The following is a 16,827-nucleotide window of genomic DNA, read 5'->3' on the forward strand; positions in this document are numbered from 1 at the left end:
TATACCACCTCATATCACTGCTGGGGGACAGAGGAATGGAGTCTCTGCTGAGGTGGAGGGGTTCCTTCTGATTGAGTAAGTGAGGAGTGGTAGGGTAATGCTGATTTCCACAGAGGGAAAAGTTGGGTGATGCTGGTTCTGAGATGGAGGGAGCAGTTGGAGTGGTGTGCCTGCAGTCAGGTTGAGCTCTGTGGTGAGGGAATTTTTGCATGTGACTCACTCTCTCTCTCTCTTTTGTACATTTTTGCTATTCATATAGCTGCTGTTACTGTTTCTTATCTCATTGCTGTTTCCAGTAAGTTGTTTTTATCTCAACTCATGTTTGTCACCTTTTATGCCTCCAATTCTCCTCTCCAGCAATTCACAGGGGGAAGGGGCAGCAGGAGACGAAGTGAGGGAGTTGTGGTGTGGTTTGGAGAGTCTCAGTGAGAGCACTACATTGGGGAGTACCATTCCCAAACCATGACACACACAGAACCAGAACCACTGACTCAAACTGTTTGAAAGGATATTCCATGCTGTATGGTGTCATGTGTATAAACTGGGGGGAAGGATGGCTGCAGGCTGCAGCCTAGGGACTGAGTGGGCAGTAGTTGGTGGATGGAAAGCAACTGCCTTATGCAGGCAATTGTGCCTTATCACTTCTTCTGCATATTCTATTATTACTAATATTATTATTATTATTAATATTATTATTGCCTCAAACTGACTCAAATTGTAAAGCCAAAAATTTTCCTTTTTATTTTTGCTTTGAATTCTCCTCCCTGTCCCAGGTAGCAGCGGGGAGTGAGCAAGTGACTGGTTGGTGTTTAGCTACCCGCCAGTTAAATCACAAAACATAGTCAACTAGTTACTTGTTCACAAAGATATATAGGTTGTAATGGCTGTTGTGGTACATAGAATTGGAAAGTTTGTTTCTAAAATGTCCTTGTTTTTTCCATCTGCCTGTAATCTCGGCCAAGTAAAATAGAAATACTTCTGTTACCTGCCAGGCATGCCTAATTTACATATTTCAGTATTTTTCTAAATTGGCTTGAGAAAGAACTTTGTTTTATTTAAAGGATCATTTTCATTGACTGTACATGTTCTGAGCATAACAAAGGCTATACAGTAGATTTCCTGGAACTGTTGCACACAGAACTGCGTAAAAGTTTTCCTGGAATTATTACCAGTGACTTTTAGTGACTAACACCCTCCAAAAGCTACAGTACAAAGCTTTAGATATGTACTGACATCCAGTGGGTCGCTTCTGAGGGTGAGGAATTGAGTCATGCCACTAATGCTTCATTCACTTGTCATCTTCATTAGTTCTAACCTATTGTGCACTGTGATGCTGATAAATTTAAAGGAAGTTAAACTCTCTTTTTTGCAAGACCTTTGAAACAGAGCTACCTCCACGCAGACTTCATCTGCTGTTTATGAATTGACAAAATGTTCATTTACATCATTGAATCTACAGGTGTATAGAGTGTGTACCGGGTTTTCATGGCCAGGTGTTGGAGGGGAAGAGGGAAAGTGTGCTACAGGAGTGGCTTCTTTGAGAAGTTACTCGAAGCTTCCTCCATTTCCAATGGAGCCAATGCCAGCTGGCTCAAAGATAGACTTGCCACTGCCAAAGTTGAGGCCATCAATGACAGTGGTAGTGCCTCTGTGATAACTGTTTAAGAAATGGGAAAAACCCTGCTGCAAAAGAAGCAAGCAGCCAAAAGAGAAGAGTGAGAATATGCACGGGAAAGTCTTGCAGACACCCAGGTCAGTGGAGAAGGAGGGGCAGGAACTGCTCCGGGTGCGGAGCTGAGATTCCCCTGCAGCCCATCGTGCAGCCCATGGTGAGGCAGCTGTACTCCTGCAGCCCATGGAGGTCCATGGGGATGCATAGATCCACATGCAGCATGGGGAGAAGACCCACACAAGACTAGGTGGATGCTCAAAGGAGGTTGAAACCCTCTGGGAATCCCACATCAGAACAGGCTCCTGGCAAGACCCATGGCCCTATGGAAAGAGGAGTCAGTGCTAGGGCAGGGTCCTGGCAGGCCTGTGGAGAGAGGAGCCCACACTGGAGCAGGTTTGCTGGCGGGACTTGTGACCCCACTGGGGACTAACACTGAAGCAGTGTGTTCCTGAAGGACTGAACTCCATGGAAGGGACACATGCTGGAGCAGTTAATGAAAAACTGCAGCCTATGGAAGGACTCTAAGGACTCACATTGGAGAAGTTTGTGGAGGACTGTCTGCTACAGGAGGGAGCCCACACAGGAGCAGGAGAGGACTATGAGGACTCCTCTTCCTGAGGAGGAAGGCAGGGTAGAGACAATATGGGATGGACTGACCACAACCCCAATTCCTCATCACTGTGGACTGCTGGGTGGTAGGGATGGAGGTAGAGAAAATCAGGGGTAAAAATGATCCCAAGGCACAGAGCAGGATGGGGGAGAGTATTTTTAAGATTTGGTTTCGTTTCCCTTTACCGTACTCTGAATTGATCAGCAATAAATTAAAATAATTTTCCCCAAGTTGAGTCAGTTTTGCTTATGACGGTACTTGGTGAGTGATCTCTCCCTGTCCTTATCTCAAGCCTTTCATTGGATCTTCTCTCACCTGTACAGCAGAGGAGGGGAAGGACAGAGCAACTTTGGTGGCACCTGGCATCCATCCCACCACAAAGAGAACACACCATATGTACTAGCAAGCATTTGATTAAATCAAATGTTTCTTCTGAGGTCTGTGATGCAGGTTTGATGCAGGTTTGTGCTGGTATTGTCAGAAATGTGCTCCTGGGCACTGGTAATTCAGGGTACAAGCTGCCAGGGTAACTCCAGGCTGATGAAATGCACTATTCCACTTTGGTGTTGAGAGAGACACAAAGAGCTCTACTCTGGACTCCTAGCACCATCACAAGGACAGGGAAAATAGTCACTGGAACACATGATGGTATTTGGCAGCAATTCCCTCCTGCTTTCATTGCTCTTTTTGTTACATTTAGGATGTAATGTTCCATATATATTGTCTTTTGATTAAGCCATCAGCAAACCAGCTGGCCTTTGAGCAGGTGTAGAGAAATATCATATATACTCTGGAAAAATTGCCTTCCGTCTAATCCAGCTATAGAAGAGTCTTAAAAAGGAAAAGAAACACACCACATCTCTTCTTCAGGAGCAAGGCTGCTATATGAGAGGCTTTTTAGCAGTTTATGCATGATGGTATTTACTAGCCCAAGTAGCCCTTTTACCCAGCATACAATTGTGAAATAGAAAGAGCAGCCATTTCAAAAGGCTGATATTAAATAAAGCATGGTAGGGAGTAGCAAAAAGGGAGTGCCAGTGATGATTTGTAAACAGAGCATGTGAGGTCTGTTCTTGACATCGAGAACTAATGTTTCTGATATATAAAACCAGCGATAAAAATCACAACTAGTAGCAATACTGGCATTTATAACTTTTCAGAGGATTAAGTTAATGAACTGAGCTTTAGAGGAAACTAGCACTTTCACAGTAAGTTCAAATAAATAGCCCCTGGAAACAGCTGTACTGGCAGCTGTCTAAGTTAATGAACCTGGATTTCCTGGAAAAGATTCTGCAGTAATTAATGGAAGATTGAAAAGTTAGCAATTGCTTTACCTGAATAGACCATATGCACAATTTTTATTTGCAGAATGTGTCAGAATTTTCTGATGTTCCTGTACCTTTCCTCTCTCTGTCTCTTTCTCTCTGCAAAGAACTTCTCAGTTTTGGAGTCCATTAAAGTTCTGAACCTTAAAACCGTAACAGAATTTCCTCTTCAAAGGGATCCTTTAGAGACATTAATCTTGCTTTCACAGGAAATAGTCATGGTATGGACCTGATTTTTCTTGCATTTGATAAAGTTAAAATGTGCATAACAGTTCCTGGTTGGTGACTCCAGGATCAATTTTCACAATGGTTAAAAACATGGGTTCAGAAGAATTAATACATGAAACTTGGAGTCTGGACATTTTCACTCATATGAGTTAACTCTAAAATGGGATCAACCTGCACTCTCCTGTGGGCAGAAGGAGGAGGACTGTGGCTTAGAGTGGCTAGCCCCCAGTTTGGGTGCTTCAGTGGCCCACCTGATGAGGTAGAACACATTTGCAGCACAGTTCATGTGCAGCTATAGCTACCTAGCTACAGGTAGGTGTGTATATATATATAATTACCTCTGCAGAAAATGCAGATTTCTGAGGACAGAGTAATTTCTCTTCATGCAGTAAACATTTCTTTGCTATCAAAAAAGGAAGAAATACTATTAGAAATGGATGGCAACTCTGAAAATTATTTCTAGTTTATAGCTTTCTGTAAGTGCCAGCCAAGTCTTCTGAATCTGATTTTCTTCATGCCTACAGCAGTTTAATCTGGCAAATTAGTCAGTTTCAGGGTAGAAATAAAAGCAGGAGAATCAGGCTTAGAAATGTTCTTCTATTCCGATTTGTAATGGGAGAATAATTCTGCAGCAAGAGGTGTCTTCCATTTATCCCAGTTTAATTTATGAGTAATTCCAAGCAAGTCAGAGGAATTGTGCTGGTAAGAGATGAAAAATAAAGATTGCAAGGGGGAAAATCACCCTCATTGTAGCAAAGGAAATTTTTTATTTCCTTTCTTCCAAGGAACACAGTTCTTACTTATGATCTATCCTCTTAAAAAAATTAAAATTTAACCTAAGTGCAATGAAGAGCAGGTTGACCCAGTATTTGGCAACACACTTTCCAGGAATTCAGACTGTAGTTCCCTCCAGGAAAGATCTCCTCCGAATGATTTGCACTGGGAAAGGAAATAAAGCAGAAATCAGATAAAACTCCTTTTCACAGAATCACAGAATTTTGCTATGGGAATCTCTCTTTGCCGTATATGTATATATACATACACACACGTACATGGGAACACACATTCTCCAAAGCAACTTTAGATGTGTTAAAATTTTCATGAGAAATGAAACAGAGAGACTTTCCAAACACCAACCAAGTGCCGCATATCCAGATGTTCTCTGTTTTATCAGAGTAATTCCCGGTTTTCTGTAGAAAGTGCTCATGCCTCTGGTATATCTGCCTAGATAACTGAAATGATTGAGGGTTTCACTTCTCTATTCAATATTATTACATATTCAAAGCATCTGCTTAACGTTGATTCTGCTGCAAATAAAGCAGGTTCTTGTCTTTGTAGCAACCTGTTAGAGTTAAAATTAGTGTGATGAGCAAAAGTTGGAGGAATGAAGAAGTAAGAATGATTGAGTACCCAGAGATGATTTTTGCTGTGTAAGTTCTTCTATTTTCAGTAGCAAGGAAAAAGGATGAATTAAGAATATTTATTTCTAGAGCAATTAGTTGTGAAAATGAAAAAGAAAGAAAAAGAAAAAAGAAAGAGGAAGAGAAAGGGGAAGGGGAAGGGGAAGGAGAAAGGAGAAAGGAGGATAGGGATAGGGATAGGGATAGGGATAGGGATAGGGATAGGGATAGGGATAGGGATAGGGATAGGGAGAGAAAGAGAGAAAGAGAGAAAGCGAGAGAGAAAGCGAGAGAGAAAGCGAGAGAGAAAGCGAGAGAGAATGAAAGAGAAAGAGAGAGAGAGAAAGAGGAAGAGAAAGAGAAAGAAAAAGAGAGAAAGAGAAAGAAAAAGAAAAAGGAAAAGAAAAAGAAAAAGAAAAAAAGAGAAAGAGAAAGAAAAAGAAAAAGAGAAAAAGAAAAAGAGAAAAAGAAAAAGAGAAAAAGAGAAAGAGAAAAAGAAAAAGAAAAAGAAAGAGAAAAAGAAAAAGAAAAAGAAAAAGAAAAAGAAAAAGAAAAAGAGAAAAAGAAAAAAAAAGAGAAAGAGAAAAAGAAAAAGAAAAAGAAAGAGAAAAAGAAAAAGAAGAGAAAAAGAAAAGAAAAAGAAAAAGAAAAAGAAAAAGAAAAAGAAAAAGAAAAAGAAAGAGAAAAAGGAAAAAGAAAGAGAAAAAGGAAAAAGAAAAAGAAAAAGAGAAAAAGAAAAAAGAAAAAAGAAAAAGAAAAAAAGGAAAAAGAAAAAGAGAAAAAGAAAAAAGAAAAAAGAAAAAAGAAAAGAAAAAAAGGAAAAAGAAAAAGAAAAAGAGAAAAAGAAAAAAGAAAAAAGAAAAAGAAAAAAAGGAAAAAGAAAAAGAGAAAAAGAAAAAAGAAAAAAGAAAAAAGAAAAGAAAAAAAGGAAAAAGAAAAAGAAAAAGAGAAAAAGAAAAAAGAAAAAAGAAAAAGAAAAAAGAAAAAGAGAAAAAGAAAAAAGAAAAAAGAAAAAGAAAAAAAGAAAAAGAGAAAAAGAGAAAAAGAAAAAAGAAAAAGGAAAAAGAAAAAGAAAAAGAAAAAAAAAGAGAAAGAGAAAGAGAAAAAGAAAAAGAAAAAGAAGAAGAAAGAGAAAAAGAAAAAAGAAAAAGGAAAAAGAAAAAGAAAAAGAAAAAGAAAAAGAAAAAGAAAAAGAAAAAGAAAAAGAAAAAAAAAGAGAAAGAGAAAGAGAAAAAGGAAAAAGAAAGAGAAAAAGGAAAAAGAAAAAGAAAAAGAGAAAAAGAAAAAAGAAAAAAGAAAAAGAAAAAAAGGAAAAAGAAAAAGAGAAAAAGAAAAAAGAAAAAAGAAAAAAGAAAAAGAAAAAAAGGAAAAAGAAAAAGAAAAAGAGAAAAAGAAAAAAGAAAAAAGAAAAAGAAAAAAAGGAAAAAGAAAAAGAAAAAGAGAAAAAGAAAAAAGAAAAAAGAAAAAAGAAAAAGAAAAAAGAAAAAGAGAAAAAGAAAAAAGAAAAAAGAAAAAGAAAAAAAGAAAAAGAGAAAAAGAGAAAAAGAAAAAAGAAAAAGAAAAAAAGGAAAAAGAAAAAGAAAAAGAGAAAAAGAAAAAAGAAAAAAGAAAAAGAAAAAAAGAAAAAGAGAAAAAGAAAAAGAAAAAGAGAAAAAGAAAAAGGAAAAAGAAAAAGAAAAAGAAAAAGAAAAAGAAAAAGAAAAAGAAAAGTAGCACATTAGGACAGATTTGAAAGGTTCTTGCCATAACCTCAATATATAGACCTTTGGTTCTTTTGAGGTAGTATTCAGTATGTCTGAGTACGTTCCTTATTTAATATCAGTATTTCTTTCTTCTCTGACTTGGACAGAGAGTTATGAAATACAAATTATCTTGAAATATTTTTCGACTTTAAATGCATGTAAAGTTTTCAGTGTAAACAGGCCTGATTACTATCATCTTCAGTTACATTCACAGACAGAAGAGGGAAAAGAGGGAAAAGCTCCTGACTTTTTTTCAGCTATTGCTATCCTCAAATACTATGTTAACATTATATTAGCTCAAATATTTGATTTATTTTTTTGTTAGTATTTGAGATAAACCAGGGATCATCGAGTCCAACCCCTGACCCTGCACAGCACCATCCCCAGAGTCACACCATGTGTCTGAGAGCATTGTTCAAATGCTTCTTGAACTCTGTCAGTCTCAGTGCTGTGACCTGGGGAGCCTATTCCAGTGCCCAACCACCCTCTGGGTGAAAAATTCTTTCCTAATATCCAACCTTAACCTCCCTGACACAGCTTCAGACCATTTCCTCAGGTCCTATCACTGGTCACCACATAGGAGAGATCAATGCTTGACCCTCCTCTCCTGAGGAGGTTTCAACAAAGATATTTTGTATTGTCTGTTGTTTCTGTATGCATTTGCTATGCACCAGAAAAATGCCCAAGAAAAGGAAAACAATTCAGCAGCATGAAAATATTAATCTATTTAAAAGATGCTAGTTCACTGAAAGCAGCTGCTTAAGAAAAAAAAGCCAAATACAAAAAAAATAAAATAAAATAAAATAAAAAAATTAGGCTTTTAGAGAAGATATGGGCTCCCTAAATTTTACTCTCAGAGGATAAAGGGTTTCTCAATACCTGGTGAAGAGATGCTGGCAGCATTTAACTAGCTCTGTGCTGTTGGCAGGAAAATCTGTGAAGTTGGAAGCATTTCCTAATAAGATGTGGCAAGGAACTTCCAGACCAGGGACAGTCAGCATTCCTGTGAAGTAAGTTACAATTTTCTTAATGAGTAATGAAGAGGAAGATGAGATTTGGGAATATGAGTCATGGGGGCATGATCAAATGAACCATCCTGGCTGACGCAAAATCACCATCTGAGGTGGTTATGTAAAAGTACAAGGTCAAAACCCCTGAACTGTGGGATTTTTAAAGAATCTGAATAATTTTTAAAAACTGAAGTAAGGAGGAACCACAACAATTTATTTACTTTTTATATGTAGAAATTAAACTACAGCAACCTGTTACACTCAGATAATTTTGGTTTCCTTTTCTTTTGGCCCCTATTACAATAATACGGTGTAGTAATGCCTTTCTCACTGCTGGGTCAGTGAGTTTTCACTAACTAAAATGAAGCTATGTTGCACTTAAAGCAGTGCAAGTAAATACAGAAGCTTTTATTTTGTTTTAAATAGTTTGCTTTGCTAGATGTTCTCCAAAATTTCCTACAAATAGTAATGTCTGCATTCACTGGAGTAAGGGAGACACAAAAGTATGAAAGTGATACCTCCTTCTCTATGTAACGTTGTGGAACTTGGACACATTTTTAATATGTTCTTATCTTAACTGGGGTAATAGAAATTGCTTGGCTTTTCTACTTTCCCCTGAGCATAAGGAAAGCATTTGCCGTAGCAAGAGTGAGTGGAATGCAATTTTTTTTCCAAAGCAGATTCTATTATTTTGGAGAGATTTTCCCAGTGGCTGTTCACAACATTATTCTTAAGATCAGTATTGTGAAATGATACACTTTAGTAGGGTTTCCTGGTTTCTCAGTTATGCAGAGTAGTGTCATGTATTAAAATATTATGGATGGTTGTGAGACTGATGTTATTTCAGGTGTGCTAGTTCTGTAGCCTTCAGAAAATAGTGTGGGCTTATCATTAAAATGTGTATGTTTCTGTTGCTACCATGAACACAAAGGCATAGAGAGGTTGTGGTAGAAACAGTGGTTTTAGCTACATAAAATAGCAAGATCTTTCTTCACTGTTGAAATATGAGTGCTTTAACCTTCATCATAAAATTTTGTGTATCACATGCTCACGTAAGAGAGCTGGAAAAGGGATTGTTAAATATTGAGGATAAATTTTACCTATTGAAACATATCAATTAATTAATCTTTTGAATAATTAATGTGTTCTTTTAAATTTATTCCCTAAAATGACTGTTGCATTGTGATTCTTCACTCACATTAAGGGTGAAATTTTGAAAATAAGGATCAGCTGTGGAGTCCCATTTAGCACTAGTCTAAGTGCTCTGTGGAAATAATATCCACTCAAAATACTGATTTAACACTAGAACAAGGAGTTGTTTAGATTCCCCCTCACTCTTTCTCTTTTACACTCCTTCATTTCACTTTTCTGTTTCTTTTCCAGAATTGGTTCTCTGTATTGGTATCTAGTGCTGTGGAGGAGGGAATGTAATTCATCTATAACTTGCTTTGTTTATGAGTCATGTGATCTGCACAAACAAACAGACCAAAAAACAACAAAAAATTCCCCCCAAAAAGCACCATACCCCCCACCCTCCCAAAATAAAGGCATAATGGGAGAACTAAAATCTTTACATCTTTTCATATTCTAGCTTTCAAGAACCTTTTGTTTCATATCAGCTTTTAATCCTGCCAAACCCAAAAATATACTTGTGTTTGAGTGACAGGGGCAGCCCAGGTGGATATAGCTTAGTGCTGGTGCACTGCCATGTGGTGGTCACAGACTGTAGGGGACACCAAACCCCAGCACTGTACCTGCAACACAGGCCGTCATGAAACAGGCTGCAGTTCCCGCAATCATTGCTCTGAAAGCACCATCGGCTATCTCCTTCTTTTTTGAGGGAGCAATGCTTGCTAGGAAGAAAAATAAAGTGTATGTCAAGCAGAAATACATATAAGGAAGGTGAACCTGACAGCTTTTTCCCCCACAGGAGGAATTTCCCACCCTGCAGTTTGAACTAAGGGAAACATGGAGGAAAAATGCAACACTTTTTAGTGGGCTGTTTGAAGGCCAAGTGCCAGTGTTGGCTCTCTCTGTTAAGAGGGTGACTTATATGTAAAATGGTAACTTCTGTTTGCTTTGGCAGTTTGCACATCTGTGCTGGATGACTATGCCCTTCGATGCGTCTGGCCCCATGGCTGGGTCTTGCTCCTCTATGCTGCCCCACTGCTGGCACTGCAGAGTCCACTGTGGCTTCTGGGTAGAGGACTGCCAGCAATTTTAGCTACCTGGTGAGGAACTCAGATGGTTTTTCAATTTTTCTTCTTCCGTCGAGATCTGAAAACCTTTACTTTTATTCTTTCCCTATAAGCCTACTGCATATATGTGATATTTTTACAGGAAATAGCCAACTTCATCTTTCAAACCAGCCCACTGTGGAGATGATTTGCTTCTCCTGAAGCTCATGGGTAGTAGTAGCTCAGGCTCATGTTTGAGGGCTAAACAGGGAGGGCTATCAGAAGGGCTTGGTTCCTTCTCCTTGCCCTCAGCACCTCTCCCAGTACCTCCACACCAAAGCCTGTACCCCTCTGGGTGCCCTTCCATTCTCAGTTGAGTGCTATGCCTTGGCAGAGCAGCTGCTCAGCCCCTAAGCTGCAAAGCTTCACCCACAGCCTGTTCCTTTGGGTGCTTTCTTTGGGATTTGCTTGGCAAATTATCTGTGAGAGGGGTTCTTACTCAGGCCTCCTATTACCAGTCCCAGGGAGCCGAAGTTGGCAAACCCACAAAGAGCATAGGTGGCGATGACTTCAGAGCGAACCTGAAAAACAAACACACACCCTCTGAGTGGTTTGAAACAGCTCGTTGTGATTTAAAGGTCTGAAAATATGGCATTGTGGCTCAGAGTTCTGAGTACTAAAATCATTCTGTTTTGCTTGGTTGCTACCCAAGGTGTGGCTTTCAGAAAGGTAGATTTATTCTCTACTTGAAAGTCACAGGCTTTTATACCCACTGCCCATGTGAGGACTCATAAGCCATGTGATGATTTTATCTTTCACGTATATTGTTGTGTCTTTTTGAATTGAGTACTAATAATTAAAGATAAAAAAAAGAAATCTGATCTTACTAGTGGCAACTTAGCTGCTGTTTTCTGAAAGTATGAGTCAGAGAGCTATAATACAACTTGTTTTTCACAGCTGGATGCCTCTATAAAACTCTGTTGGAACCTAAAGTTTTGGTATGTATCCCTGACTTCTTTGTCCCTGAAGAAGCAGCGGGCTCTATGTACAAAGCTGCTTTGAGCATGCTCCACCCTGTGCGGAGAAAGCAAATGAATCTTCTAGGAAGTGGGTACATTGATGTGTTAACAGGCAGAGAGGAACATCATGATTTTGGAATCCCCATTAACAAGCTTACTTCCATACTGACTTCCACCCCCCTTCTCCCCTTGGGTAACACCAGCTAAGCCTGGACCACAGAGCAGAGACAAAGTTGGCCTTTGCCTCCATGGAGGGACCCTCACAGGACACAAAATGGCTTTAGATGAAATCAGGCTACAAACCTTGCAGGCCTTCAGACAAACATAGTTCAAACATTTTGAGAAAGGAGGCAACATATCTCAACAAATGAATTTGTCCCCCTGGAAGCTCTGGATTCCTATTTACTGTGGCTTAGGTTCAAGCTGAAAATGAGTGAGTGTTCTAGCAGGTTTCCTGTTTATTAGAAGTTTCCCTGGTTTAATTCCTCTTTTATGAACATCAATTTGTAGATACTTTCAATCAATCTGCACAAATGCAGGAAAATGTTTTTCAAGTACCCTCTCTACCAGCTTTTCCTAGAAAAACCTCTGTGTACTGTGACTTCTCTGCTTTCATTTGCACTTTCCTAGCTCTGAAAACAGGAAGCCGTGTAATTAATGACTCAGGTGAAGACACTTGTTTGCTCAGTCTGAGTGAAAATCTGTGTGTGGATGAATTAGAGAGCTCTGAAGCTGAAGAGAAATTAAAAATGGAAGGCAAGCACACCCTCATCTGAACTGTTGTGCTGTAATTATGATGGTTACCAGCCAATTTTTACCAGCATTATGAATCAAAATTGTTTATGTATTTCAGAGCTTTTCACCAGGGAAGCTAATACAGCTCTTTACAGTTATTTGAAGTGAATGTGAAAGTTCTATATGACATCTTATGGGGAAGAAAGAAAGAAAAAAAGAAGGAAGAAAGAAGAAAGAAGAAAGAAGAAAGAAGAAAGAAGAAAGAGAAAAAAAGAAAAAGAAAAAAAGAAAAAGAAGCTAAAAAAACCTTATTCACTTATACAGGAATTCAGTGCCACATTCACATAGTAGAAGGAAGCACTTCTATAGCTGGGCATATCAAAGATTAGTTCTAGTCCAGGACCCTATTGCCAACAATTTCAGGAACACTGGTAATGGATGCTCAAGCAATGGTGCAAATATTTGACAGATCATCTGGCTTTCTACCTCCATGTATGAAATATGTTCTGTTAATCAGGAATGCACGTGGTCAAGAATGTGGGTTTGGTTTTTAATATGAGGTATCCACAGCATCCTATGTGATTCAAAGAAGGAAATAAGAGCTGTACAAAATACTTTCTAATTCAGGATTTCTCTACAGTGACAATCTGTCTCAATTTGAGAAAGAAGGATCAATGAAGGTGAAAAGCTGGATATCATGGTTTTCATTGCCTGTGCTCAGGAAGAATTCAGCATGTGCTGTGCATGGGAATGCCAGAGGGTGGAGCAGTCATGTCTGCAAAGGTCAGCTTTGATCACTGCATGACCTTTGGCCCTGTGCACACACACCTAGGATGCCCTTAGCGCTGCCTTCCTCAGGGCACTGTACTAACAGTTACAGGTCGGTTGGGTAGACTGTGAATGAAAGGTGGGACAAGGCTGGAAAGCTCAACTGAGAGAGACTGGTTGGACTCAGTGTCTCAAGGGAGGTGTATGCCATGTAATACATGTCTTTTATTACTGCCCTCTGCAGAGGGAGTAACAGCCTACAGCAAATGTGTGCCAGTAATGCTGCCTGCTGGAGCTCGCTGGATGCCTCTCTTCAAGTTTAATGCTTGGACAAACCTCTGAGGGCAGGAGGATCCTCAAGTTCTTCCTTGGGGTTTTCTTAAGAGAGTAGCTCATAGGAAAGTGCTAAGAATCAGGTAAGAAGAAAGTCGCCTTGAAGACAGCCTTTAAGTGCAGTGTCCTGTAGGACACTGCATATTCCCCAAACCCATGCCTTTCTGTTTCTACGTTTATTCAAGATGGCTAGGGCAGTGAAAATCATGGCAGCCTCACAGAGGAATGCTGCATTTTCATAATTGAACTCTGTTGCTCAAAGACACATCTTAAGAGTATTATGCAACCATTTTATGGCCATATTAAAAAATATGCTGAGTTTCAACACTGAAGTAGTAGATCAAATAAATCTGTAGAACAGAAAATGTTACTTACTGTCATATACTGCTTCACACCATTAATGTACATGCTTCCACCCTTTTCTCGGTTTTGAATCAGTTTTGAAAGGCGTTCATAAGCCAAAAACTCATTGAAGAAAGTTTTGTAACCCAGTAGTCCACCGACAATAAAACTGTCTTCCCAGTCTACTCCCATCATGAAAGAGAATGGCATGAAGACATACGCACAAATGTTCTGCAGAATGTGTAAGACAAAGCAGGTCAAGAGATATGGTTGGTCAAGGAACAACAGCATGCAGTTAACTTTCCTAAACTTAAAATAAGGATGGTTTTGTTTTAGCAGAGGAAAACTGGCCTTGAATTTTTGCTGGCAATAACTGGGAGAGCTTTTAATAGTAAGGCATGCTTGAGTAACTTTTAAAATACTAATCCAGACTCTAGATATAACAAAATATTTATATATGTCCCTAATCTTATATCTAAAACAAAACAAACGTTTCTGTGCCTTTTTTTCCCCTCAATAATGGCTTCAAATTAGGCAAAGTGTTTGATGACAAGAAGGAAGATTGAACTAAAAGAGCTGATAAGAGAACTGAGAATTCTAATTCTTCTCCTGATTAAATCAAATGTGTTAATGAACGTGCTTAATTATCAGGTTATTGGACTCCAACCAGTGTAAACAAAAGAGTTGTCTCTGCATAAAAACTGTGCATCTGACACAATTAAAGCTGTACCTACTTTTTCCTGGCATTACAAGATCTATGCAAACTGAAAAAGAAATCCCATTCACAGTATAGCTTATTTTTATATAGGAGAAAATAGCTCTAGTTGTGAAAGGGTTTGGTCAGATTGTCCTTAGGGAATGTAATGGAGGTCTTAAAGCAGTTACTATTTCTGGCTGATTTCTCTGCCCACAAAAAGTTACATTAGTGTCTCTCCTAAGGGAAGAATGGCTGCATGCATCATGTCTGTGTGTTTCAATTCTTTGTGGACTATCCACCTGTCCATATCTTCCACCATCCAGCAGTTATTAAAATACCAGCCTTTGCATGAGTATGCTTGAGGCACATACTTGTGCCTTTCCTCAGCTGTGGGTGTTTGGGGTGCAGTGAGATGTCTTGAAAGCTCACCAGGGTAATAACTTAGTATTGCTGAAGCCAGATCTGTTGTGAGTGACTATTCACTTCTGCAGCACCTTTAACACAAGTTATATCCATGTTTCCCACAGGTCTTTTATTAGAGTCTTGCAAAACAAAAAGCCCCAAACCATTGAAACAAGGTAGTTGCATTGGGTCAAAATTCACATATTGACCTAGGTTTAAACGCAAGTCCTGTTTGCTCAGTTGAGTGATTTGGGTACAGTTTTATGTTGTAATTGCATTAAGAACTAGGAGGTATCAAGTCTGGTTTCAGACAAGTCCAGCCTTGCCCCAGGGTCCCCATCTAAGCAAACGTAGCAAGCATTAAGGGTTTGATGGGATTCTCTGAAGCTAAAGCCACTTTAATATTTAGCTGAAGGAGATGTTAATGGCTTGGCAGGTGTGTAACTGACAGATCTGCTCACTGCCAAGTCAGAGGGGGCAGGTGCTAGCATACTCCATGTAAACATACTCTGAGGGTTAGAAAGAACACCACAGAGGGAAACTATATATGGACTAATAGATACAGAAATACTTACAGGGTGAAAATTTTACTTTAAAAAACTTTCAGAACATGCAAATGAAATATAGGTTTAGATCATGTTAAAACACAAAACAACAACAAAAAAAACCCCTACAAACAAACCACACAAGCACTTAAATTTGAAAAAGACAAATTATGCATGTATCCAAGCTGCATGAAGGACCTGGAGACCATACCTCAAAGTTCAGCTGTGGATAGTCAAACAAGTTGCCCACCCAAGAAAGGCCTGAGTCAAGGAAGCTCAGCAGAGCAAGGAAGGAGATCACATTCACAGCGATGTTTGCTACCAGCCCAATGGAGGTAGAGGCACCCTGACTGGCTGCTTCCAGCAGATTCTTTGATTCACTTTGCCAGTGAAGAAAAAAACAGTGTGAACATCTTTAAACTCAAGAACAAATAATAGAACTAAAACGTACATGCATGTGATTAAAAGTCTAGTACTGAAACAGTCTGTTCACTCATAGAGAAAATAATGAAGAAGAATTATGAGGTGAAGTAGGATTTCCCTGTCCTCATGGCAGACACTTGAAGCATATGCTTGTGGTGCTCTGAGCATGAATTCTGGTACATTCAGGGTTGGGCAAGATATGGATCAGATCTCAAAACTGTAGCACTGCTAGGATTAGGGAGTGTCACTGCTCCTCTTCCATGCAGCCCTTGCAGAAATGCCTGGGCCATTCAGGAACAGATCCTTACAAATCTTTTTGCTTTAACTGTCCTTCTTAAGAGAAGCTTCCCTGCAGATGGGCAACAAGTTTGCCGCTGTTGTTGAAATGATTGCTCTGCCTTTGCTTTTACATGTTTGTATTTTCAGATTCATTACAGAAAAAAGGCAGCAACATTACAAATGGGAAAGCCTCCTGGCAGGTCACCTCAGGTAGGTATTTCCCTCTTTCTTTGGAGAGTTTACAGTTTGGCCCAGGTCCTTGACATATGTTAGATTGTTATTGGGCACACTCACCTGAATTCACAAATCAACCATTTGCAGTATATTAGTCTGTAATTAATTTATTGTTTGCACACCTACTATGTAATCTCCCTAAAATTTATGTGTGAGGAGTTATTTTCCCAAACCTCATTTTTGCAGTAGTATTAACTAGTACCTGGACCAGCTTACCTTTTTGCCATTTGTAGTCCACTCTTCAGAGTTACCAGAGGCTTTTCAGTTTCAGGCCAGAATAATTTGGAGGCAGCTAATGATGCTGGTGCTGACATGACAGAAGCAGTCAGCAGGTGGGAGGAGGAAACCTAGAATTCCAGGTGATAGAAAATACTCCATGATAACCATATCATGCACAAACATGGAGGAAAGCAATTAAATTGATCAGTTGTTTGGATGATTTTTCTACATGAGGTCATCAAAAGTTCGTATTTCTCGTAAGGAAAAGAAGAGAAAGAGCTGTCAGAAGACCAGGATTTTGGTGGTTAATTCCTTCAGAGAAGAAAGAAACAAACAGTGATAATGATTGAGGGACACTTTCAAAGCATTTTAGCTGGGCTACATACTTAAAACATTTCAGATAAACCAGATATTTTCTAGTTCTCTTCCCCTGTCTTACCCCAAAAGAAATATATGCTCCTAAGACACTTCCAGCGATAGTTGAGAATCCTGCTGTCATGACTGCATGGAGTTCAGATTTGGTGATGTATGGTAAGTAGGGCCGTACCAGGAGAGGAGATTCTGTCTGGAAGTGGAAAACAAGTACCAAATTAAGAAATCCCTAATAAAAGCCTAAAGATTTCTTTTAATAACAGGGCAGAAAAATGAGTGTCTGCATCACACTTTC

General features: G+C 39.0%; 1 protein-coding gene across 1 annotated transcript in view; it reads right to left on the bottom strand.

The window, feature by feature from the left end:
* Nucleotides 1-4,583: 4,583 nt before the first annotated feature.
* SLC28A3 (solute carrier family 28 member 3) overlaps nt 4,584-16,827 on the bottom strand; it is a 39,980-nt gene continuing 27,736 nt past the window's right edge. Inside the window, exons 11-18 of the mRNA XM_069002124.1 lie at nt 16,600-16,725; nt 16,158-16,288; nt 15,217-15,385; nt 13,395-13,592; nt 10,664-10,745; nt 9,742-9,840; nt 7,857-7,980; nt 4,584-4,774 (exon numbers count right to left, since the gene is read on the bottom strand). Coding sequence (XP_068858225.1) covers nt 4,672-4,774; nt 7,857-7,980; nt 9,742-9,840; nt 10,664-10,745; nt 13,395-13,592; nt 15,217-15,385; nt 16,158-16,288; nt 16,600-16,725 — 1,032 coding nt within the window. The 3' untranslated portion in view covers nt 4,584-4,671. The remainder of the gene's footprint in view (nt 4,775-7,856; nt 7,981-9,741; nt 9,841-10,663; nt 10,746-13,394; nt 13,593-15,216; nt 15,386-16,157; nt 16,289-16,599; nt 16,726-16,827) is intronic.

This window comes from Aphelocoma coerulescens, assembly GCF_041296385.1.
Source record: "Aphelocoma coerulescens isolate FSJ_1873_10779 chromosome Z unlocalized genomic scaffold, UR_Acoe_1.0 ChrZ, whole genome shotgun sequence".
Taxonomy (NCBI): domain Eukaryota; kingdom Metazoa; phylum Chordata; class Aves; order Passeriformes; family Corvidae; genus Aphelocoma; species Aphelocoma coerulescens.